The sequence below is a fragment of the Fundulus heteroclitus genome, chromosome 18 (assembly GCF_011125445.2).
Source record: "Fundulus heteroclitus isolate FHET01 chromosome 18, MU-UCD_Fhet_4.1, whole genome shotgun sequence".
Classification (NCBI taxonomy): domain Eukaryota; kingdom Metazoa; phylum Chordata; class Actinopteri; order Cyprinodontiformes; family Fundulidae; genus Fundulus; species Fundulus heteroclitus.
The window spans coordinates 11,451,586-11,478,612 of NC_046378.1; the positions used below are offsets into that span (position 1 = coordinate 11,451,586).

The 27,027-nt window shown below is 41.3% G+C and overlaps 1 protein-coding gene across 6 annotated transcripts in view; it reads right to left on the reverse strand.

Moving 5' to 3' along the window:
- dscamb (Down syndrome cell adhesion molecule b) overlaps window positions 1–27,027 on the reverse strand; it is a 162,169-nt gene that overhangs the window by 105,766 nt on the left and 29,376 nt on the right. For all 6 annotated transcript variants that reach the window (XM_021322707.2, XM_036150101.1, XM_036150102.1 and 3 more), the window contains exons 2-3: window positions 25,478–25,795; window positions 22,732–22,878 (exon numbers count right to left, since the gene is read on the reverse strand). In XM_021322707.2, coding sequence (XP_021178382.2) covers window positions 22,732–22,878; window positions 25,478–25,795 — 465 coding nt within the window. The remainder of the gene's footprint in view (window positions 1–22,731; window positions 22,879–25,477; window positions 25,796–27,027) is intronic.

Sequence of the window (27,027 nt, forward strand, 5' to 3'; positions counted from 1 at the left end):
TCCACCATCTTCTATTAGTTACTCTTGCATTTTTACTGACAAGCTTTCATACGACTGTCAAAGGTTTTGCATTCACCATGGCTCAAAGGTTATGCAAAACAGAGACGCTGACAGCAGATCCACTCTTCAGCTGATGATGCAGTGCTTTGTAATCTGACCTTTAGCCAAGTTTTATGAGTGCTTGATGGGGGGGGGGGGGGTGGATGGGATGCGCTGCTAGGTTTTCCCCTTGTATGTCTTCATCTAAAGGCACCCAAAATTCAAAACATATTAATATTAAATTATTCTCATATCAATTTAAAGTGGACAACGGTCTGTAGGGCTCAAAGCTCAGTAGAGTAATCAAGCAGAAAAGTAGAAAGTTTGTGCTGTACCAGCCATTGCTGACACATCCAGCAGCGAGCTGTTTACATCAGCCCGTTTTTTTTAGATAAAGACCATCAGTGCTGCACTGCTGATGTGTGGCCATAAACACTATTTGCAATTGTCCAATGACTCTCACCGTACAGTTTATCTGGGGCTGTAATACAGGTGTTGAAACAATCTGTCGTGCTCAGTTTCTCCAAAGCTGCTTGTGAAGGGATCTGGGTTTCTTCGCTACATCGTTTTGAGCAAAGAGAGAGAGACAAAAGCAGGAAAAAAAAAAAAAAAAAAAAACAGTCTCCATTTTGTTTCCTTCCCAAGGACAGCGAGGAGGGAAGACACTTGCAGACAGTTTCTCCCCTTGTATGTCCAATTCACTGAGAGGCTTTGCCAGTCAGTCACGCTCATCCATAGACACACTGCACAGAAGCAGTATTCAACACAGATATTCAATATACACATGGGGGGAAAAAAAAAAAAAAGAGGACACACACACACACTCAGGGACAAACACACCCCCAGCCTGGGTCGAGCTAATATTCACGCGTGTCAGGTGGAACGGTCCATTCAGGCTGAGCGCACAGGGGTGCATGCGGGCAGGTCCTTTCTGGTTGCTTTTGATGGAGCGGTGGTGTAGTCCGAAAAAAGGGCAGCCATCCATCTGCACCCACCCAATCAACTCTGACACTGTTTCCAAGGAAACGCCACCCGTGGGAGCCAGAAAGGGGAGGGTGGGACCTTGAGGGTGCATATTCTCCTGTGCTGTCAGAGTGCCAGGAGGAAGGAGAACAGGGATGGAGTGATTGAAGGGTGCAGGAGCAGAGGGTGTGGGGGGGGGGGGGGGGGGGGGTAAAAGGAGAAAGAGAAGAGAACGGTGGATACAGAGGAGGGGTGCACCAGCCGCTTCACAGGGGTTAACTTTAATCAGACATGACACAGACCCCAGGAAAAAAAAAAAAAGAAACAGTTGCAAACAGAATCTCATATTTTCAGAGATACACTTGCACAGGGAGGCTGGTTGCTGAACACATCCTGTACGCACTAATGACACACAACAGGAACGCTGTGTGCACATGCGCATCTGCTTCTGGACGTCGGGGTCTTGCAGGTGTGCATTGTGGTGTCTTTTGCGAAATGTGCAGAGGTGAAACAAAAACAGCCCTTCGTTATGTTTCATTTTCGGGATCGTATTTTACACTTGGCTAAGTAGTGTAAGTGAGACAGAGAAACTGAGCAGACGAGTTTGTGATGCATCCCCAGCATCGTCCACATCACTCTGTCAGCCCCGGTAACGTCGTATGTTAACAACTTTATCATCCATTGTGTGCCTTGTGTCAGATGTTTGTGCATCCTGGTTCACAACCAGATAGTTTATGTTCACAGAGACAATTCATGTGCATGTGCTCAGTATGTGGAGATGTTTATTTATTTTTTTGTGGTGGAAAACTAAAACTACACGAATACACAAATACCCGAGTGAATCAATACATATTCCCACAGATTCAACATAAATAATAAAATACAATTAATTCAGGGGAATACTGATCCATTAAAGGTGGCGTGACTTTTATTACAACGGCATATTGTTTAGTGTGGCAACGGTAAGATTTTCTCAGTTCAAGTTCAACACGATCAATAATGTCCGCTGTTTCTACCAAACATGGACATGTGTCCGTTCAATGCAAGGGGACACAATTGTTCTAAACATACACCTATGAAATATATTTTGATTAAAACCTAATTATTATCTTTTGCATCCTCTAAAGTGTGTGTATGTGTGTTGTGGGGTGGGGGGCTGTAAATAATAAGTCTGTTGTGCTTGCATATCATACTTGATTTTTTTCTGTATATGGTAGCACATGGTGACAATAAAGGATTCTTGATTCTTCACTATTGATAATTTTTCTGTTTTGTGGGTCTAGGTTTTGTATTCAGTGATAGCTAAACAGCAAATTTCCCCTTTCATTTAATTGATTGTATATTATACTCCTATCATTTCCTTTAAGCCTGCAGTTAAGTTATTATTATTATTATTATTATTATTATTATTATTATTATTATTATTATTATTATTATTATTATTATTATTATTATTATTATTATTATTATTATTATCCATCCATTTTTCTACACGTCTATCCCTTGTGGGGTTGCAAGGGGTACTGGTGCCTATCTCCAGCTGTCAATGGGCGAGAGGTGCACCTTGGACAGGTCGCCAGTCTGTCGCAGGATTATTATTATTATAATAATTATTATTATTATTATTATTATTATTATTATTATTATTAATATTATTATTATTATGTAGAAATAATCTGTTTAGGGGGAATTTTTTATTTTACTAATTAAAATAAAATAAATAAAAGTAAAAAACCCGAACCCAACAGGTTTCTATCGCCCAGTATCACACAACCCGCATCTTTAACAAAAACCCAGACAAGCCATTTACTAAAGAGCTACTCAGTCAATCAACATCTGTCAGTCTTCTTCAACTCAGTGCAACATGGAATATTTGTTGCATTTTTCCTAAACGTGTGTTTAGGAAAAAAATCCTGACATCCTCTCTTTGTGCAGCCTTTCCGTACCACGTATATATTTTACATGCTTTAGTTCACCTTACGGCCACACAACAAACACACCATTCTGAAGCCATTATTGTCATTACTACTAACCCACAATGCATAAGAACCTGTCTACGCAGCACTAAACTACAGTGAACCACTCCATCCCACAGCCACTAGCACCAATTAGAAGGTGTAATCTCTGCACATCCATCTGCCAGGAGCCCTGAGCACAAATGCTGAGCAAAGAGAGAGCAGGAGGAGAAAATAACCATAATTATTTGCAGGCAGGCCTCTCTGTACTGAAGCCCTGATCACCTTCTTTGCACAAGCTCAGATTTTCTCTACACACACACACACACACACATCCACACACACACACACACACACACACACACACACACACACACACACACACACACACACACACACACACACCTCCTGTTATCCCTTATAATTTTGACTTCATAGCGACAGCTATGAGCAGCAGCGGAGCTTTTGTTGTGCTCTGTAATTGGGAAGTTGTAAAACCGAAGGATTTCTCATCTGTCCATGTCTTAATGCTGTCATCCTCCTTCTGCTTGGTGGCTGATTACAGTCTGTGTACTGTCTTGCTCTGTAACTCTGACTTAATGTTATTTCATTTGAGCAGAGCCATCGCAGCGACCCAGATGTCCATATACTATAATCTAATCTAAAATGATTCTGGCCCTGGATTGGCTAATCCAACACCAGTCCCTCCCTAATCTGATGTCTAATAGACGACATCTGGACAAGATGTCAAAAAGAAAAAACACACACACACACAAACACACGAGGAGACAATCTTTGACTTGTTTGGGAACAATCATCCTGTCTGTACAGTAAGTTAATTCATGTGTGCAATAGTTTATCCTCATGTTTACACAGGAATAACACAGACAAACAACTTTTTATAGACAATCCTTACAAGACGTAAAAGCAAAGACCAAGTTTTCTATCAAAACATTTTGCCATAACCACATTAGCGTGATTTTTGCTCAATTTTCTTCACTTTACACGATAAAAAAAACAGGTTGCTATGAAAACGTCCAATTACAGATATATTCTGATTTTTGCATTTTAGTCACCGTTGTGCATTTATCTTTTTGTATTTTTTATTCGGTGACCTTGAGTGACTTGAAAGGCGCCTTCAAATAAAATGTATTATTATTACTGTTTTGATCATTAAATACGTGTGTGTTTCAGAGACAGAAAACCTGAGTAAATAAAAATCTGTGTTTTTTTAAAAGATGATTTCAGGCATAGAAGGAGAAAATACCATTGAAAGCAAACAGGCCCTAGCTGAAAAAAATATTTGCCCACAAAACCTAACAACCGTTTTTTTTCCATCCTTGGCCCCAACAGCTGCAATCAAATGTTCATGATTCCCAGCAATGATTCTTTTACATCACTGTTGAAGGATTTTGGCCAACTTTTCTTTGCACAATTATTTAAACTCAGCTCCATTGGAGGTGTTTCTAGCATGGACAGCCTATGTATTATGTCATGTCATTGAAATCAGATTTAAGTCAATACTTTGACCAGGCAATGCCTAAAAACGTAATTTTTTTTACCAATTTAGTGGAGGTACTGGCTGGCATGCGCCGGATCATTGTCCTGCTCTATAACCCAATTTCACCTGATCTTAAAATCCCAAACGGTCCATATTCTTCATCAGGATTTTCTGCTGGAGAGCAAAATTAACGATTGCATCAGTTATGGCAAATCGTCGAGGTCATGAAGGAGCAAAGTGACTCCAGACTATCACTCTACAACCGTCATGTTTGACCAACATTATAACGCCCGTTTTCTGAAGTATCGTGTTGGTTTTTATGACCGATTCGACGGGAAGCACACTCTGCAGCAACTTCCACGTTTGTCAAGCCAAGATAATATTTTATATAAAAAAAAATCTTGAGGATAGTGAAGTTTTAGGTAAATGTGAGATGGTAAATGTTTATTCTCTTTCACCAAAAGTGATTTGTGCCTTGGAGCTCTACCATGGAGGCCTTTTTGCACCATCACTTTCTCAGGCAAACGGTGGCACGGTGGCCTGGGAAGGCTGCAAGTTTCTTAGTCTGAACCCCACAGACGGCCACTGTGGGCCCCTGTTCACGGCCCCAGGCCCCAGAAAGCTCCCTGGGTATCGTACTGTGGCAGTCCTCTGCTCCCTAAGGAATGTGTTAAACGCAGGAAACAAATTTCATCAGAAAGCACAAAGTTGCAAAGACGAGAATTTTTTTGTTGTAATAATTGAATTTCTGAGTATTATTGAAAATCATGAACCTTCACTTTAAATGAGGCAAATGAGGCATGAGGTGCTTTAGATGGTATTCTGAAGTCATTTGTGACCTCCTGGACGAGTCATTAATGCATTAATGTTGGAGTCATTTTGGATCAGCACTGTTCCATGTTTTCTCCATTTGTGGGATAACAGCGCTCACGTTTTGTCCACAGCAGTACCAAAAACTGAGAAATAGCTTTAAACCCTTTTCAAACTGATAAATGTCACAGAGGTTGTGTCACCTGGGTTTGAATTTCTTCAGATTTTCACTTCCTTTTGATGCAGTGTATTGCCTCTAAGATCATTTAGCCCACAAATCATAATTTTGTAAACTTTTTCTTTTTCCTATTTACTCAGGAAGAAGGAAGAAATTTGCATTGCAGATAAAAAAAAACTTTGCACAATACTGTACATCTTTTAGTTTTAATTTAACATTTAAATAATAAAAAAAAAGGTTAATAAATTCTTAAAACTCATTCTTCATGCTTCCCTTTTCTTCAGTCAGACAGCTCAGGTCTCACTGCATTCACACCTCTGTCGAAAAAAAGGAATAAAGGTATGCGGGCTATTTCAGCTGGTGTCAACACGTTGCTTTAATGCTATAATGGATCAAATCATCAATAAACAATTGAACGCGTGGGGCTACAGAGGCAGCTTGCCTCATTTTGGTCACTCTTTTTGTTTCGTCCACCCTGGAGGTGTGACATGAACCCTGAGTGGAAGTTCTCTGTCTGCTTCAAGCTGCAGGAGTCCTTCTCGGAGAGCATAGCAACAGACCTGTCTCCCCTGTAAAAATAGGATTGGCTTCTGTGAAGGCGACTCAACGCCACAGATACAACGCACATTTTGCTTCATTGATTATGCGCCCGAGCCCCCTCAGAGTCCAGCTTTACAAGGGATGTCTTCCCATCTTTACTCACTCCACTCATGGCCCCCATTTTTCCTCCTCGCACTCAGATTTTGAGTCATTTACCTGCTACTTCATACATATTTAAGCCTCAAGGGATGTGGAGACTTCAGTCTTTTTGTGTTCTCCTATTGTTTCTCCTGGATAATTAAATGTTAATGTTACATGGGCGTGAGAGATATGCTGTAACCACAAGACGACCAAGGCAAGAAACCAAGAAAACTGAGGTGTTTTATTTTTGGGGCTAGTTCCTTTCTTGGAGCAATACGCCAAGGACTGAGATAATCTAATCTATTTAATCTGTGTTCATAGTTATAATACAAACAAACTTACTGTTGGAGTTTTAAGTTATTGCATTTAACCTGAAGAAAAATACTGACATTAACGTTGCTGTTATTACATATTATATAGATAGTATTTTCCAATGTTTTATAGTGCAGCAGTGTTTTGCAAAACATATATATATATATATATATATATATATATATATATATATATATATATATATATATATATATATAAATATATATAATATGTATTTTTTATTTTTTACTTTTTTTATATATTTTTTGAGCCTGCGTGTCACCATGACAAGACAAAGTCTTAGGGTCTGATGTCACATGTGCAGACATTGTATTTTAACGTTGTTATTGTGATTGACTGTTAACAATATGTGTCTAATCAACGTTAGACTGGACAAATTCACTAACCTCTGTTTGTCTATTTCCAATTGACATTACCTTGTCTTCGCCTCGGTATTGAGACTTCAAAGTAAAAGCATACCTGGAACATTGGAAACATTACAGCTGGTTCAGAGGCCTTTTGTATATTTGTACAAGCCCAGCGGCTGAAATACATTGAGGTGCAAAGGCGAGAAAGTGCTTGGAGGTCAGCTGTTTTACACATGCACAATGCATCGCTTTTAATTTGAAGGATTCACACTGTCTAACACAGGTTTTAACTTTGGGTACACTTCCCCCCCATGAGTCTGGCATGTTTAAAACAACGGTGAGTGGTGAATTTACACGGGTGGTGTGTGGATGAAAAGTTGTGTGTACTATTTTCAAAAACAATGTGGGGAAGATATTAGTTTGTATACATACCCAACTACATGTGTACAAATGGTAAAATGGTAAATGGCTTGTACTTGTATAGCGCTTCAACTAGTCTGACAACCCCAAAGCGCTTTACACTACAAAGCCTCAGTGTAACAATAAAACACGTTGTATTACTTTAGCAACAGTTTTATGTGAGAGAAATTAGATAAGTAAGATCAAGTTACACATTTTTAGTTTAAATCTTTCTGTAAAATTTGTAATGCTGTGAAACTTTGCTATTTATACCCAAGCTTACCATCCCATGATAAAACGTTATTCTAAGTGCATCTAACCAAGCGGCAGATCTTGTTGCTGAAGAAATGAAGAACGTTTCAGACAAACCTGACCAACAGCCACTGAATGAGCTGCAATAAAAGGCTGTACAATGCAAACCAAGGGATGTTATTTAGTCAAAAGCTTCATGCAGCTACACTAAGCAGGAGTTGAGTCCAGATCAATAATCATGTACCATAGTTGTGGCCATCTAATAATTTGCTTACAAGCAATGATCCGTTTTTAAGTTGCACAACAGATTTAAATGAAACCTCCGCTGATTTCTCGTCAGTTTTTGACGCGACCGTCAACATCGCTCCTCTTAAGGACTCTTGCGATTTGGGTTTAAAGTGGGTCACACACTTGAGGAAATATTTTTAGGCCTTTAAGTATGTAAAGCTGATGTGGTGGATCCAGACTGAAGCAAACGCTGATAGCAAAGCCGCGCCAATATAGAGGGAAAATTTACCAGTTTATCGTTCGGCTTGGTTATCACATCCCACATCCTTTCAGATGCGAGAGCTCGGTGGATTAGACAACATGGGGTCCACACGCTCCAGCATGCAGACAGTAATTCTTTCAGCAGCTGTCTATTACTGTCCAATAACACTTTGGCAGCGCTGTAAAATGCTGGTACCGGGGCAGCGGAGGCTAAGGAAACAAATACCCTGAAAGGTGGGGAGAGATGGGATGGAGGTATTGAACACTGTTGAGTGATGTGGGTGGGCTCCTTAATGCGGTGCACACTTTTGGCTGAGACACAAGGAAAGAAGAGTATCCAGCAGATAAAAAAGGAGATGCGCCAAAGCGAGAGAGAAAAAAAAAAATCCTTTTCAGTCCTCTCATATGGCTTTTTATTCCCGCCGTGTTGACAAAAAAATACGCACAGACTTCTATTTACGGGCAATTAGCAAAGAAAATGTGTGCCTGTAAAGATTTCATTCAGCGGCATGTATCTGAACAGCAAATCAGGCCTGATCTCTGGTTTCAGATCAGCTCAAATGCTTGGATCATTAATAGACGAGGCAAATGTTTTGAAAACGGCCGCGCTCTCATTAACGGCCCCGCACCGCATCCACTCCGGCGTGGTTTTAAACTACCCAGATTATGGGTTATCCTGGATTATGCAAAGGACCCGGCACACAAACACTTATCAGTTTCATTTCTTTGTCCTCCCAATGATATTCATGCCAAATCCCACAGTGCCATATCTTTGCTCACAGCTGGCAAGTGTAACTAAAGGATTATGCAAGCAGCTTCTACAAGCAAATAGATTTCTCTCTACTTCAGAAGAGAACTGCTAGTTATGCGGCGCCTATCTATCCGCCAGGCATTGCACAGAAACAGGTCTCCTCCTTTTTTTTTTCTCATTTTTTCGTACTTGTTTCAACACTGCGCTTTCAGAGAGGGAGAGAGACGGGAGAAGAAAGCGAGGAAACAGGAGACCAAACAAAGCATGCACCAAACCAAGAGGCCTTTAAGTGTGTGGACACTGCCAGTCTGTGTCTTCCAACAAATAATGGGAGCATTTCTGCATCTAGTTGTGGCGTGTGTGTGTTTGTTTGTTTTTCTAGAAAATGGTTGAACATCTGGTGACCTGGCTTGCAACTGGAGATCCTGAATGGAACAGGCAAGTGGATAACCCTAAATGAGCGTTAATTTTCCAGTCAGAACCTGAATCTAAGCTCTAAGGCTAATTTACTGTAAGGAATACGTGAAACAAGCTGCAACTACTTTTAGCATGGTCATATTTTAAACGACTTCCTCTGCCATACGCAGCAAACTCCAAGTTTATTACCGGCTCTTATGGTATCTCTGATTCTCAGTGTAGCTTCTTCATTGTCCCCGAGGGATATTTGTATTAATTAGCATTGATCTGGCACCAGAAAACGCGGAGCAGATTGGTGCAGGTCCAAAGCTATCACGGGAGCTTACTTTAAACACAGCATGGGATCCACTTTGCACTTGAGGCAACGAACTGACATCCCTAACCAGAGTATTACAAAAAAAAAAAAAAAAAAGCAACATTGTCCAATCAAACGCATGCAGTCTTTAACTCGTGGTCCTGATCTAGGCTCCCTCTCCTTGAATCCCCCCCGTTCCTTCTGCAATGTGCTGATATAAACTTAATGTTTCCACATCAACTGCAACAAAAATCTACATCTATTCTTTCTCAGTTGGTGCAACCTTATTACACCAATAGGCTTACATTTGCCGTGAATGCCTTTTTGTATAGTGGGCTCTTGTTTTAATGCTGAGAGAAAGAACAGGCCACTGGAGGAAAAGTCCTGCATAATATTAGGAAAACATGCTAAGTGTGATAATGTTGGTCAATGCGATAAGAGAAGGTTGCTTCCTCAGAATCTTCTCTAAAGTGTGTCTTACAGAGGTAAGACACACTTTAACTCATTCATTGAGAGAAAATAACCAAATGTTACCACACAAAAAAAAAATTGTTATCCAGCCGTAAATCTGTACAGATGCAAAAACAGGAAATTATGTGTAAGTTTATTTGCTCATCTTAGTTGCACTTCTGTTATTTTTGCACTACTGTGATAAATGGGAAAAAAAACGATGGTACCGTCACAGTGCAGATTTCTGCAGTAAAAATTAAATAAAAAATATTTCAAACAGGCCAATCAGTAGTTTTAGCATAAAATGATTAAATTTGAATAAAATAAATGGACGCTTTCATTGTTCCACATATACATGATAAGATAATAATAATAATAATAATAATAATAATAATAATAATAATAATAATAATAATAATAATAATAATAATAATAATAATAATAATAATAATAATAATGTAGAAGAAGGAACACAAGCAGTTTTAGATGAATTACATTAATGATTATGTGAACAGGAACACGATTGATATTCGAAAGCAACAAATATTCACCCATTTAAGCTGTAGGACATTACAAATATCTTAACGCCAGAGACTAAATCGTGTGACGATTAAAAAACAACAACATTTTAACATGACTGCTTCAAATAAGATAATAATGCAATTGGCCGAGCTTTGTTAGAACCATTTTTACCAACAGGCGTTAAAGGATCAACGGACTTTGACTGTAATGTATAATGCGTAGGATCCAGTTGCACTGTGTGTAACTGGATCTGCTGGTGATGCTACGATTGGACCGGAGTGAATTAAATTGATCTGAACCGGATTGGATTCTACATAACGGCACACAAAACGGACCTGTCTATAAAGTACCTAGAGATGACATCTGTTGTAAACAGCTGTGTGTAAATGCACAATATTTAAATCAGTTATACCAGCTGGGTAACTTCAGATCCACCATCTTGATTGGGTAAAAGTATGAACATGCCACTTTTAGCTTTGGAACGGTTTGAATAAACAAGCTTATGGGAAAAAAAAATATTCAATACATAAAATAATGCAATTTCTGCATTTTTTGGACATAATCATACTTTACAGTAGCTATAGAGTGTGCATAAAAGCCTATTTTATCTGCTCAGTTTGTTAAGCACATAAAGAAGGAAAGGAAAGGAAAGGAAAGGAAAGGAAAGGAAAGGAAAGGAAAGGAAAGGAAAGGAAAGGAAAGGAAAGGAAAGGAAAGGAAAGGAAAGGAAAGGAAAGGAAAGGAAATGGAGCTTGGCTGGGAGAAATAGACAACAATTACACTTGCCCTAGGAGGCCGAGGGAACCTGACCATGTTGCTATGGAAACTCAAGTACAGCAGAAAGTAACACAAAAATCAATTCGGATTGAGCTTATCTCTCCCTCTTTCTTGCTCCCTTCTCATTTCACAAGGGCTACGAAGCATGCTTCCACTCTAAATCACATTCTGGCTATTGCAGGACTTTTGCTGCTCTAAGTACAACGACAACAACAAAAAAAAAAAATCTTTTTTAATTTATACCAAATTATAAATGTCGATCGTGCTATTCAGTAAAAAAAAAAAAAAAAAAAAAAAAAAAAAAGAGGCTTCAGATCCTCTTCTTAGAAAATATACGAGGGAGGTGCTGCTTTGACCGTTCAACAACAGAACATAAATCAGACTCTGTCTCGGATGCACCATTCATCCTCACTCTTTCTTTCCATCCCCTTCGCTCGCTCACTTGCTCGCTCAGAGGGGCAGCAGCAGCTGTATGCAGGTGATAAGCGTGTGCAGCGATGGGTACTTGGCTCTGATTGGCCGGCTCGACTCCTACGCTGATGGGAAGATTGCAGGCTGCGTCTGTCAAAAGGCCACATGGCTGTCACCTCATGACGTCACTGCCGCAAACAACAGTTTGACTGGCTGCAGTCCGAGTGCGAACGCTTTTGATTGAAATCTTTCTTCCATTAACACTTTTATATTTACAAGCCAGAAACGCGATTCTTCACGTAATAAATTCATTGTAAAAAAAAATAAAAAAAAAAAAAACGTCTTGAAGGCAAATAGGCTTGGCTACTTCCGAATGAGCAGAGCAGCCCTGAACACTGAAGCAAGCACAGGGCAGAAAGTGACTTCCTGTTGCCCGTCCCGCTCACCACGGCCACTTAGCGGCAGTCTGCTGGGGGTTCAGCTGTTTGGATCTAAGTTGTTGGACGTGTGATGGGAAGGTGAGGTCAAAGACAGGCTGCAGGAGTGCTCGCTGTGTGGGACGGGCTCCGCGCGAGAGTCTACATGCCAGAGAAAAGGCGAGAAGAAAGAAAATGAGCCTTGAAGAAAAATAATGATGCTTTGTGCCTCACGCGTCGGGAATAATATGGAGGGTCACCTTGCAGTCGAGTTAGCAGGTCATTTTGCCGGGAAAAGGATTCGGTTTGATGAAGACTTTGCTGAAAACAAAAGCGAGGCTACTGGAAGTAGCTGATGGAGTTGTGCGTCAATATTTTGGGCATTTAAGGCTGATGATGGAGATGTGTACAGATCTTCTTGGCAGATAATTGCTGATTCCATTTTACTGCAACAAGCGGCAACATCGCTTTACATTGTACCATGCTTGTTTATAAAACGCTTTAATAAAAAGACAACACATGGTTACGGATGGCGGAGATCAAACCCTAAAAACACTAACGAAGAATTCAGGTGAACCAAGTAATGACATGCAGCAATGTTTACAATAGTAGGGATGATTTTGATTACTGTAAAACTCATTTCTTATCATTTTGGTAACAGTTTGAAGCCAAATCAAATAGGGAAGTTAAATGCATTGCCTCGCAAAAGTATTCATAACCGTTTAACCATTTTGTCAAATTCCAACCACAAACTTCAAAGCATTTTATTCATATGTATGTGACAGATCCACATGAAGTAGCACATGACTATTAAGTTGAAGTAAAATGAGAGAGGGGGGGGGGGGGGGGGGGAGGATTCAGACATTTTACAAATTAAAATTGGATGTTCAACATAAATTGTGTATTTATGTTGAACATCTCACAAATTGTCTCTTAATCCATTTTTTAAAAAATGGACAGAGTGTCTCTGCAAAAACAGCAAACAGGCTTAAATCAGAGGCAACCGGACTTCCATTCAGCTTTTTCTGAAGACGCTTCGACACCTATCCAGGACTTTGTCAGTTCTGGTGGCTCACACATGAGCAACCTGCAGTTGGAGTGCTGCTGTTTGTAAGGACATGGAGGCCCATCCTCCTCAGCGCATTCTCAGTCAGATGCCAATCAACGACCCACCCATCACTGGCCTGGGTCGTTAGAGGCTATTGCTTGGTGTGAGGGGAGTACTCGGTCACCTGAATCATGACCACACTGCTGATGTAGTATCTTTGATGTGAGTTGAAGGACTGAGCTGTAAACACTGGGAGTTGGAAACACAACCCCCCCCCCCAACCCCCCCCCCCCCCACCCCCCCTCTGTTTAGCAATGGCTTTTCTCTTTTGACCAAGATGGCTTCTTTCACCCCTCTTTCAAACCATCTGTTCTCCAAAAACAGTGAAATAAAAATCTGGACATCATTGTCGTCAAAAGAGTGCCCATTTTTCTTGAGGAGCAAGTGGACTGCTGAATCTTGCAGCTGCTGGCCCTCATGTGCTGTGCCATGCGTTTATGTAGCTGTTGTTTAGTTTCTTCAATGAAGGAGTCTGAGCAGTCCTCACTGCATTGGAACGCATATACAATGCCGCCCACCTGTGGTTTGGGTGGTCTGGCTTTGGGATGAACTAGTTTTTGTCTGAGACCTAATAACACTCACAAAAAGCCTGCATGTGGAAGAAGTTGTCCTGGTGAGAACAGACCAAAATCTGATGGAAAATGTGATGTGCTGTGGAAAACTAGCACTCCAAATCACCCTGGATGACATCCTCACCATGAAACATGGCAGTGGTTGCATTATGGTGCGGCGACACCTCTTTTTTATATATATATATATATATATATATATATATATATATATATATATATATATATATATATATATATATATATATATATATATATATATATATATATAAACCAGGCAAAGGGGAGCAGGGAAGAGCTGTTGAAAAGATGGACGGAGCAAAATGCAGGTTCATGTTGGAAGAAAACCTGGAGGCTGCTGAAAACTTGACTGAAGCTGAGGATAAGCTTTCAGACGGACAAAAGACATAAACGTACAGACGGAGAAACAACGGCATGGTTTATTATTTGTTAGAATGGTCCAGTCAAAGTCCAGACATAAATCCATTTGGTTACCAAAAAAGTAATGTTCAAGGCCCCCCATCTATCTGACCTGAGCCTGAACCATTTTACACAGAAAAGCTGACAAAAGTTTCAGTTTCTACGCTGTTATGTTAGCTCCCTTAAATATCAGCCTGCATGCCTATTTACAGTGTCTTGCTGGTAAAAAAAAACAACAAATCAAAAACATTCTGAGATAACATGGTGTTATCTACACTTTGATCAATTTGCCTTTTTATTCACAGCAAAGATGAATTATACATTTCATCAGCGGCGAACTGGACATTCAAATAAGATGTTCAGGCACAAATGCGATGTGAGCTGATCTGTCTGACTGTTCTGCAGTAAGGACACCTAATTATATCTACTCCTCTGATTGGTGTCCAGCAGGTGTTCTAAAACCGTGCTCAGGTCTAATCAGTGTTACAGATGCTTAGCATGGGGCCGTCGGCTCCGAGACTCAGTGTGAAAGTTTAAAGAGGCTCAGTGTGATTTACTGTATTTTTCCAGATTTACCACCCTGGGAGTGGAATAAGAGCACTTATTAATCCTTGATTGGATCGACGATGAGGGAGGGGAACGAAACTGAGGGGAAAAAATCCCTATTAGGGTCAGCGGGGTGATTTCAGTTATTAAGTGCCTTTTTTACTCTAATCAGGCACTTTTAAGATGGGATCAGACGTCGCATTATCGCATGAGACTAAGCACGGCAGTGTGTCTCCGTTTATCCCAGTTATTTAGCTGGGAGCATATGGACGTAAACCCCACCACCTGTCACTGAACAAGATCTACATGCAGGAGAGTTTATAAACAGAAATATTGTAGAATTTGGGTGTAATTAGCTCACACGATGCACGTTTCTGGTCTCGTTTTGTTTTTTTTTAGCCGACGCCAGGGCGGCTCTGGCCCGGCTCCAATCCACAGCAATCCTTAAACCCTGGCTGACGCTCCACTATAACTGAGCTTTACCCCCGCTATAAATCCCTATTTCTACTTTTTTCTGCGAGCGAATGACACAAATTAGCCCTTGGCATTTCTCTGTTCCAAAGCAAAAACGTGCAAAAAACTAATTCTGTTAATAATATTACACCGAGCGGTAGCAGATCTTTATAATATCAGCTAACCAAAATTTAATTTGGTCCTCGTGCTCTACACCTCGTTTCAGTAAATCTCACTGATCTGCGTCCCATAAATTTACTACATTACTATAAAGCAGATTACTGCAGAGCGCCCCCTCCAAATCAGCGCTCTTTTGAGCTTCATTTAGTCCGACTCAAAAATAAAGAGCCATCCTTCACAGCCAGATTGCCTATTAAAGATGAGAGCGTGCTCAGTCTCCCATTGCGCCCAGCCATCACCACCCTAATCATTCCCTCCCTAAACAACCTAATGGCTGCCATATTGCCACTGTTTATTAGTAAACACTGATGGAAGGATGCCCGACTCAACAGTTGTTGATTTTGTCTATCCGTATGGAGTATCAGCTGGGAATCACAGCCACCATGCCAGAATGTTGTCTGCCGTTCAGTCTCCCGTCACTAAACAGATTGCCTTATTGTTTCATGCGCCTGACGGTTGTAAGGCGATGCTTCACGACATGCAAACCTCAGATAAAAATTCGAACGGCTCCTAAAAACCAACAACAAGCTCCGTTCTTGTAGAGGAAAACACGAGGATGCGCAACCAAGACGTCCAATCTGCATTTTTCGGGTTTTTTTTCAGTAACATTTTCAAGCCTGCGCCTGAAGGATGCTCCAAAGACCGCCGTTGCTTTCAGATGCTTTTGGGAAGCCCAGTCCGAGATCGATTTCCCTCCGTCTCAGTCTCAGTAACCCTGCAATCGATCCTTATCAAATATGTATCACGTCCTCAAACCCTCAGCCCGGCTAAGATGGAGACTTCAAACACCGGCGGCTCAAAGAGAAAGTCAGAGGAGAGCAAGGTTTACTTCTTTTCCAAATGGAAAACCTCATTACTGAGTGAAGATGAGAAACTGAAAGATAATATTAAAAAAAATGGGGGGAAAGAAGGGGTGAGGCATATTATCACGAAACCTCAGCTTGTAGTTAAAGTTTTACAGTCAAAATATAGAAAAATGTAACATCAAAGCCTTAAACATAAGACTGAATAAATGCAAGTAGTGAGCTTTGGAAATTACAATGGGTTTAATGTCACTACTGCAAATAACACCAAAAACAACAACAACATCTGGCTACCATCTCCACCTTCTTTTGCAAAAAGGGTTTTGTCTTGTCCTCCAATTCCCTAAACTCTCCTTCAAATGGCACTCCTATGTTGCCGATGCTCAAAATGCATCCTTCAGCTCACGTTTTCATAACCCTCTGTGGCAGCAGCAGCGTGGTTAATGCACGCAAATATTGATTTTTTTTTTCCAGATTCTTTCCCTCTTTCATTTATAGTGCTGACCCCCCCCCCCCCCCCCCCCCCCCCCCCCCCAAAAAAAAAAACACGTCCTATTTTTGCCGCAGCGGATTATGGATTTAAATCAAAATACATGCAAAAATGTCAACTTTGGAAGAAATGAGAGAATGAGCCTCCCACACCCTTTAGCTTAAAGGCAGCTGTACGTGTGTGTGTGTGTGTGTGTGTGTGTGTGTGTGTGTGTGTGTGTGTGTGTGTGTGTGTGTGTGTGTGTCACCGGACTGGGAAAAGGGGTGCAGTGAAAGACAAGGGTCAGCATTTCACTAACTGCTGATCTGGGTGGGAGGAGGAGGGAAGTGAAATGATAGGCTGTGTTGTTTTCATAAGGTTTCACTGCAGGAAGGGTGGAGTAGGCTGCAAAAAACAAAAAAAAACACTAACACAAAGCTATACGTACGGCACATAGACACACGTTTAGGTCGATATCCAGATCTGTTGCCCGACTGGTGTTTATTTACACGCAGGGATCAGCCATTTCTGCTCGAGCCGTGACCCAGTTTCCAGCCTCCGAACAGCAAGATCAACAAACCCCAATTTGAGTGAATAGGACAAATGGAAACCTGCGAGTTACGCAGAGAAGAAGAAGAAGAAGAAGAATTCATGCAGTTTACCAAAGATCACCCCTCTTTACCTTTCAGGTGTTTTCTTTTTCATGTTTCCTCAGTCTGCTCTCTCCTCCTCTAAATTTCTAAGCTTGTTCCCACCACTGTTCCCCTTCCTTTCAAGGTTGGCCTGACTTTGGGCGTGTTGAATTTACGGCCCTATCCCTGCCTGCCTCCCGGTGCCCTCACTGTCAATCTCGGTAAAAAATGGAGGCGGTGGCACATCACTGGCATGATAAATCCCTGCCCGACACAGCAACGCCTCGAGCCAAAACACCTACAGCCGCCCCTCTGAAGACACCCTTAACATTCCCGCGGCTCGGCTTGTGGATGGTTGTGACGGTGATTCTATTAGCAGGCAAACTGTTTAATTAGCCTCCGTAAGCATTCGCACAAGCCCATGAGGGAGGAGTGAGCAGAATGCAAGCGAGTGGAAGCGAAAGGAACGGGGCTGGAAAATGCTCTCAGATTTATTCATTTTCCCCTGAATGCTTTAGGTATTGGTTTGACGTATTTGCATAAAACAAATAAAATCCAGCACTTTTCTATGCAGCTAGAAACTGACTCAGGCGCCGTGCCAAGCGGGTTATGAACCAAGATGTGAGGGGGAAAAAAACAGGAAATGGCCAACATTCGAGGCCACAGGAGCAGGATGGAGGGACTGAGTAATGAGGAGCACAGAGCAAAGAAAAAGGTCCAAACACAGGGGTTAAATTTTCCAGCCAATAGTTTAAATGTTTTATTTCACATAAAGTGTGACGGTGGCACACTGCAAAAACTGAACTTAAAATAAGTAAAATGTTCTTAAAATGTGTATTTGTGCATGATTTGGGCAGGTCAATAAGATGATTTGCCAATGGAATAAGATTTTTGCACTTAAAATAGGAACAAATCATCTCCATCATCTTATTTCAAGTGCAGGATGTCTATTTATCTTATCAAAATAGTCATTAGATTGGCAAATAATCTTATTTACCTGCTCAAATCAAGGATCCGTTTTTGCAGTGCACAATTAGTTTTCTGGTATTATTACGTCTGATTTTGCTGTCCTATCCTGCCAAAACACCCCTAACTGGATTTGGGGGGGGGGGGGGGGGCAGTATTCGGATCTTTCAGGTTAAGGACGACACTGTCCTTCAATGAACTCTTGGAGAAAAAAAATGGTTCTTCAAAGTTTCTTCAGGCTCTTGTTTCAACAGATTCTTTAGCCAGGAAGAGACATCTGCTGGATATAACAACAATTTTAGATGAATCTTCCGATCGCAGGACGGTCACTCGAAGCATTCGGGCATCTAGACGCGGTGAGGACGACCTGATAAAGCACAGAGTGAGCATGGGAAAGTGGATTTAATATTGAAGTTACCTTTTCAGTGCATCTGTGGGGGCGTTTACTGACTGGGAAATTTGTCTGGCAATGTTTTCGAAGCAACTACCATCTCACCGTGCAGTTTGTTTGAAGAAAGAACCGGAACAAATGCAGCCTCAAGTTCAACAGTGTCCCAAATTATGCTTTTCACCGTTTCCCTCTCTGTTTATTAGAAATCATCTAAATATTCAAGTAGGAGGACTATTTAAAGCCCTCTATAAATATCTATATATATAGCAGAGTGATATTATTGAAAATATTCTGTTGACTTTTTGCAAATTTCTAAAAAAAAAAGTGCAAGTGAACGAAATATTTGATTAAGAAAACAACGTTATTCACTACAGCTTCCATCAGGAAGGACTCAAGCATTAAGGATGCTGCTGCAATCAGGCACCAAATGCATGCTGCATCTGCACAACATTCACAAGTAGCACAAGGCTCCTGTAGCAACTTGAGTTTGCATCTCATTCTGTATCGGCGCTCTTGTGCGCACCCAAGGCCACCAAACTCATTACTCCGTCTTGTATTATGAATGATGAGAGACAAAGGAGGAGGGGGGGGTGGAGGGTGGGGGGGTAGATGGTAAACACAAAAACACACACGCTGCCCCAGCTCCGTCCCTTTTCAAAAGCGAAGACACTTCACGTATGAACACAAAGGGCCACTGGAACAAAAGCAACCTGCATAGACATAAACCCGCACGCATGAGGTGTCCGGGTCGGGCCATATAAAATCCTGGCAGGAACACAGCAGCAGGCACGGCCTCAACCCCTCCTCTTCCTCCCCCCTCCACCCCCACGCTCTGCTTTCTTTGTCTTTTTCTATCCCCCTTTCATGTCTCTATTAGCTCTGTCAATTGTTTATTAAAAGCGGCGAGGAGGCGATCAGAGCCGGGCATTTGAAAGCTTGAGCGGAGAGATGCGCTTTAAAATTCATGACGGGTTAATGGTATGTTAGTGGCAACATTAGGACCCGGTGAGCCTTCATCGTGCTCATTTACATTGAGGCAGGCCGCTTCAAATGACTACTAAGCAGTCCTCGTTCTGAAAGGTAATTCATATTGTAATTAACTTTTCAATCACAGCTGATTAATTAAGACAAGCCCTGGTCTGTAATTACGCATCTATTTTTACTTCTAATGTGGATCGCCGGGTTGTCCAAGATTTTTTAGCAGCGGCGCTTTAAGTCGGTTTCATTTTTATGAGCCGGTGAGTCGAAGAGCTTCGCGCAAACGCACATCTACGCCTCGTAACGATACGGCGGTGACCTACGGTTTAGTTGTTTTTAGAGCATCCGCTCCCGTTTCCATTTTATTCGAGTAACATCTCCAGACCTGTTTTTTTTTTTTTTGCTCTTATTCTGATGAACAATGCAAGGGTAGAGGAGTGCACTTGATGATACCATTCCAACAAAAACCCCAGATTAATAATTTAGTGCATCTGTGGGATAGCTTTATTTTGTTTCCACTGAGGCTGAATCTTCTTTTATGACAAGAAAAAAAAAAAAAAAAGGAGGGGGTTGGTTTAAAAAAAAAGAAAAAAATAGTCGGAGAACCAGGCTGGGTCAAATTGCATGCAGCTGCCATTGTCAAGTTTCTTCATGGTGTGTCTTTCCCTTGTTCTTTTCTCACACACACACACACACACACACACACACACACACACACACGCGCACACACACACTCCTTGAGTCAACATACCCTCTCCATAGCAGTGCGAGGTGAATCCGCTCATGCATCAGAATCTCCCATCAAATATTTATCACGGAGCAGCAGTGATTTTGACCGTGTGCTCATGCTTTTGACAGCACTCGCCTGCTGCAGCACTTATTGGAGTAAACACGGACAATCCAATATTGTTGTTCTCTCGTACGCTTGCGGAGAAGAAGAAAAACAAAAAAAAACAAAAGCGCGAGAAGAATGGCGTAGGATCTATTAAAAAGAAAAACTCTCTGCGTTTGAAAAAGGAGACGCGTCATAAAGAGAGCCGATTTAATTGGTAACAGCCGATTTTCAGATTAAGGAAACAAAGATTCTTCTTTGCGTTTGATTTGGGGATTTTGTGACAGACCCAACGCCGAGTAGTGTGCAGCTAAGAAGCGGAAGAGAAAAATGATACGTTGGTTTTCTTTCGGGGTCGCAACAGTGTGGCGCGCATTTTGCACTCAGCGCCCGTGAGTCAATACTTAGAACCACCTTTCGCTCCAATTACTGCTGTCTCTACAAAAAAAAATGTCTTGCCTACTCTTCAAAGGAAAATAAAATGGCTCAGTCTTCCTGGATGAGGAGCGCCTGTGAGCATCGGATGTCACGTCTTGCCAGGTTACAGCGTTTGGTGCCGTGTTTCGGGTTGTCATCACGGTGGAAGGTGAACCTCCGTCCTGGTCTCAGGCTTTTCTGCAGCTTCTAGGAGGCCTCCCTTCAGAATTAGTCTTTATTTAGCCCCCACACACACACATACACACACACACACCATAGGAATGCATTAAGGGTGATGCGCAGTGATTTTCCTCCACACATTGTTTTGCATGAAGGCAAACAAGCTTAATTTGCGTCTCAACTTAGCCCAGAACCATCTATCACATATTTTTGTTTTCCACAAGATGGCTTCTAGAAATCTTTAAACGGTAGCCCTTATGGGTTTCTGTCATCAACAGCCGCTCTTCTTTGCAGGCCAGTTTTGTGAAACGCAAAACTAAAAGCATTTCTTGCCTTGGATTTGTGACACTCCTCCAAAGCTACCATGGACCTCTTGGCTGATTTTCAGGTCAGTTTCTACTTTGCCCAGCATGTCAGGTTAGGTGGATGCTCATGTTTTGATGCTGTTTGCTCACTCTTGCTCTCCAACAAACCTCAGAGGCCTACGCAGAACAGCTGGAGTTATGCTGAGATTAAATTACAAACAGGTGGACTCTTTTCTTTTTTTTCCACTGTATTTCATTTAGTGAATTTTAAAGGGGGCTTGACAGGATCATTTTAGAAATTAGTATAGTTTTCTTCCCAATAACTTTGCACTACTTAATGTCTGCTTTATTACATAGAATACAAATTAAACACACAGGTGTGTGGTGTCAAGGCAAACATATCGGAGGAAAGAAGTTCAGGAGCCACAAACGTGTTTGCAAGATACTGTAAGTTTCCTAAATATTACCAACAAACTGTTTTTTTGTTTTCAAAGAACTGAAATGCAATTTTGAAATGCTAATTTCCAAACTTGACACTGGAGTCCACCTCCCCCCGCCCCCCCCCCCCCCCCCCCCCACCACCACCACCACCACTCAAAGCAGAGCTCAACATTAAAACCTTGTCTACACGATTCGTTTCATTGGCAGAACATAATTATATCTGCATGCTGCATACTCTCTCAATCTGCGTGACATCAGGCGTTGTCTTCAACCTGCAGCTCTCCCCGAGCGGCTCGGGGAAACCTCCAGTAAATAAGTCCGTGGCATGGATCAGAAGACACATCTTCACGCTTGAGCGGACGCATTTAAAATGCCACCAAAACACTGTCCCAGATACCGCCCTCAGTCAAATGACATCAAGGGCTCACTTACAGGTCCCCCGAATGCCTCGGTGCGGAGCGGGAATTGGCCAGCGGGCAGCACACGGAGCAATCAACGAGATACGCATCCCGTTTTGGCGAGAGCAGCAATTCAGCCGGCTCAATGTTCTGGTGCCTCGTGTCATCCTGCTGTTCGGCTGGATTCGAGCAAGGCAGGTAACTAGGTCAGTGTAATGTAACGCTGTGCAAACCGAGCCACTTTACCCCCTTCCTGGACTCAAAATGGAGTTGGCTGAGAGCGGAGTGCGTACAGCGGAGAGAGACAGCCAGTGATTCAAGCTGACAGTTATCAGCATCCTCCGGCTAGTGAAGAGACTGAGCTGTAGAGTCTGCAGAACCCCGACATACAACAACAGCAACAACGACCATGCCAGAAGATAGCGCACTGCACATATTGCTCAAACATCAGAGAGCAGTGAGAGATAACCCGGCAGCTCCTTGGTCAAACCGTTATATACAAAATATAAGTTTACCTTTTGCCCCCGCTGTGTCGAAAATGTCCTGCAAAATTTAAAAGACCTTCCTGCCCTTTTTTTTTTTTTTTTTTTTTTTTTATCTTTTTTCTTTTATTACGATCAGCTTGATTTTGGGCGGTCTGCATGCAGCTTGTCATACCTGAGCTCAGTGAGACTGTGTCTTTCTCCCATGATACCACGGAGACGTAGGCCTCCACAGAAGCGGGGATAATGCACTTGAAGACGGCCACGCTGCCTCGCATAGCCTTCTGGTCAGCCACTCTGACGGTGTAGGGTTCCCGCGAAACTGAGGGGCGAGGAGAAACACAAAAAAAAACATGTCAGTGTAAGTTACGCGTGGTTAAAGCACCCGTTGGTGACGCTCTGATAATGCTGCATCATTAAAGATCCCGTGTAATCAGTCAGCCGTCTTATTAAGACAAAACCAGCACTTATTACTGAAGCATTGACTGTCACTGGATTTAATGGTTATCGTTGAGTTGGAAGGTGCTGGATTTGCATGTGGACTTTTATATCTGTAAAGAGGTCATGATGCGACGTCACCGCCGACGCTTTATAATGGCATTAAGCTCATAGAGTGGCAGAAAAAACCCTGACAAAGACTTTGGACACTAAATAGAAAAGAAAAACATATGTGACAGAACTGTGGCCTGCACAATATGGAAAAGATAGCTGCAATATTGGTTGTGATTATCACACATCTGCTACAGTTCCCTTTGTTTTTATTTGATGAGGAATATAACACTGAGATTCTCTTACATAACTAAAAGCACAATAATCAATGTAACACAAAAGCAAATAAAAAAGTACATGAAATGTAAATTAAAAAAAATCACCTAATTCCCAGTGACACGGTTCTGCTAAAGTTTTTTTTATTATTATGTATTTATTTATTTACTTTCAAAATGACTGTTATGGAGATCCTTCCCCCACATATACACAAAGCAATTCTACAAACTATCAGAATCTATCAAAAGAACCTTTTTCCAAACGCCAAGTGTTATACAGTATAGACTGGAAATATATTTGCCCATCAAAACTTCAACAATGAAATCCTTCATTTTATATGTGAAACGAACAAAACAATAAAGTTTGCATTAGTGAGTCCTTGCTTCTACAGCTGCAGCAAAGTGCTGAGCAGGTTGATAGTTTTTTTCTAAAAAAAAAGACTATACATGCTCATTCATGTAAATAATATCCCTTTAGATATTACTCTGCTCTAAGCACATAAAGAAAACCCTTTTTAATCTAAATTAACCAAACATTGGTTAAAGTAATCATCAGTCAAGATACTTACAGCCAATGAAACACAGCCCCCACCAAATAAGTGCCACATAATGCAGTAATAGTAAGATTTCTATTTAATCAGCAGGAGCATATTGAGACTGTATATGTAGTCTTTTATGGCATTAATTAATAAAGTAACTCCACCAAAGATCTTCAAAAGGGTTGTGCAGAGATGTTCTGACCTTTTGCCACAGAGGCCAGAATTGTTTTGTAAAAGGTAGACGTGGGCCACAATAAGTACAATTCAGTTTTAAACTAGAAATTTTTAAAACAATTACAAATATTTTTACTGCACAACCTTAACATCAATATATTAAAATAAAAATAGCATAAAGTAATTTCTTTAGAAAAAGGATGCAGAATGCTGAGAAAAATGGTCCCACATGTTTCCACTGTTTGTTTTTCTTCATTAATGTTTTGTGTGTGTGTGTGTATTCTCAGTAATAGGACCAAGATATCAGAACAATATAACTTATTGTTCAGAACCTCTTGCTTTATTTAGCCATGTAAAATTGCTGGTTGCACCTAGGTATGTTTTGAATAAAAGCCACTGAATGGTTGAGGACTTATTTTCTGTAAAATTAACTTCAAAGCAAGAATTGTGTTGATAAAAAAAATAATTTGTTGGTGCCATTGATTTTAGAAAGATTTTAATTTGCCTGCATATTATTTTAACAAGCTTGGGCGCAGTGAAAATTTCATCCTTATTTTTCTCTTCCCCCTTTTTTTTTTTTTAAGTGTGCTAACGTCAACAGCCTTGTTGGATGAACCATATTTGTGCCGTTCCCAAACTGATGCCCAGAGGCCTCATAAAGTTATTGTGCGGGTCGCAAATGACCCCAGGGCAGCACTTTAAAAACTCTTGCTCTAGACCTTTTCCCAGTATTATTCAGAAAAATAGGTGTACATTGTTTCCAATATTAGCCCTTGTGGAACACTAATCACCCCGCAACCCAGCATGGTATAGACAATGGATGGATGGATGACTATATTCTACTTTGCAATTATATTTATATATATATATATCAATAGAAAGCTAAGGTGTCCTTCCAGATAGGTACATTGCAAACTTTATAAGGGAAGGTAATTTTAGGTAATTGTACCTTCATGTGATCTTTTGTATCTCAACCACTGTCATATAGGGAAGCTGTTGGTAATCCGGACAGTGAAAGTCTCTCCAACTGGCCATAAAGTCATTTTCGTCAGGTAGAGCGTGCAATAAATTGAAATCTAATAAATATCAACCTACCTGTGAGAGCTTTTACATGGTGTAACAAGTTAAATAAATTCAGGTATTAAAATCAAATCCACCATTAACTAAGTGAACTCATGATTTAGCATTGCAAAGAACATCCGTCAATGATGAACCGTGTCTTCAGATTACTGAAACAATTTTGGCCATGCACCTTCTTCATTTGCACCACCACAAAGACTAATTAGTCTCTGGTTCCTTTACGCCTGGTGATGCTGCAACTATAATAAGGAGATCAGAAACTAGGTTTATTTTTACTCACATCTTTAAGTCTTCAGTTTCTACTCGCTCGTCTACCCTACCCTCATGAAAGCTGCCCTCCGCCATGTCCCCTCAGCAGACTCACCAGCTTTGATGTGGACATCCTGACTCCTGATCTTGCCAGAAGGGTTCTCGGCAGTGCAGTAGTATGTGTTGTCGTGGATCAGCTTGCTGAAGCTGGATGGCAGGAAGTTGAAGATTTGGAGGGTTCCATTGGTGTGGACGTGGCGAATGCCCGGGACATCGTAGATCTCCTCGCCGGTAGCCAAATACCAGCGCAGCGAAGCCGGCGGTGCGCCGCCAGCAGGACAGGGAACCGAAGTCCCCGTTGTGCTGGCAAATACTACCTCTTGCAGAGATGCATTGACAAAGTATAGACTGGAATGCAGATCTTCACCGAAAACTGCGAAAAGAAAGGGAAACAACAAGATTTACGTTAATACAGCCACATTTTGTTCAACATTTTTTGCTTTTTTTTATTATTTGTACGCTGTCTTTTTTTGAATTAGTTACATCTTCGTTTTGTTAACCGCAAACTGATGTTTGGAATGACCAATCTAAAGCGTGTAATCACATTCGCTTCGAGCATTTTCCTTTAAATCAGATGGAGTTTTGAAAGCTCTAACGATTGTTTTTCAAAATTCTCTAAAAGCATGCAGGTCTGTTCAGAGACAGCTGCGATAAGTTCAGATTTTTCATTGTACTTTATTCCTGGGAAGTTGGTACTATTAAATTAACATAAACTATTATGAATTATGAATTAAGGCCAATTTCCTTGATCGCAGAAACGTTTCATTTAAAGCCTGCATCAGAGTAAAAGGGAACGACGCTGTACTAAATGCAGGGCTGTTCTCTAGAGAGACAGAGGGTAATAAATGTCAATGTTGGGCCGGTTAGCTTCATAGCAATCTACAGCTGTTTGATTTTAGCATAAAAAGGCTGGGCCAGCAGATATGAAAGGCTGAGTTTGTTTCCATCGCGGGCGAAAGCACAGTAGCAGCGTGCATCGCGCTTGCCATCCTAGCCTGGCGACGAGGCTCTGCACTAAACGGTTCACAGTGGCACTAGCAGCTGGCTTGGCTCTCTGGGGAGAAAGCATTTTAGCACTTCATAAATTCCTAACAAGGTTTCAAATTGCAGACGTTTCCATCCTTTTCTCTGCTCGAGCAGCTCTGTAGCAGCAGCGAGACAGTCGAGTGACCTGTTCGTGTAAGCAGGCACGTCCACACTGCTTTTATTTGTTGTTACAGATTAGAAAGGGACCTTTTAAAATTATTACCTCGCTCCTGATCGATACACCGATATTTTCCTTGTCATAAAAAGTGGTTGACTTATGGCTGCTGTAGAAATCTAGACAATGTCTGAAACGGAAACAGCACTTTTAAAAAGCTGACATGTGCATTAATAAATAAAGGAAATAAATCTTCAGTAATGTGGACTGGGTTGTGGGACTGGAAGCAGAAGGAAACATCTACAACCAGTAGAGCTGTAAGTAGTTGCTGCTGGCGCTGCAGCACCCCTTCTGGTGGCCCGAGTACAAGTGGCAGGATGTCGCAACTTAACAGTAGCTTCCTCAAAATAAAAAAAAAAATAAAAATAAAAAACTGCTCCTTTTGCACATTCCTGCACATCTTT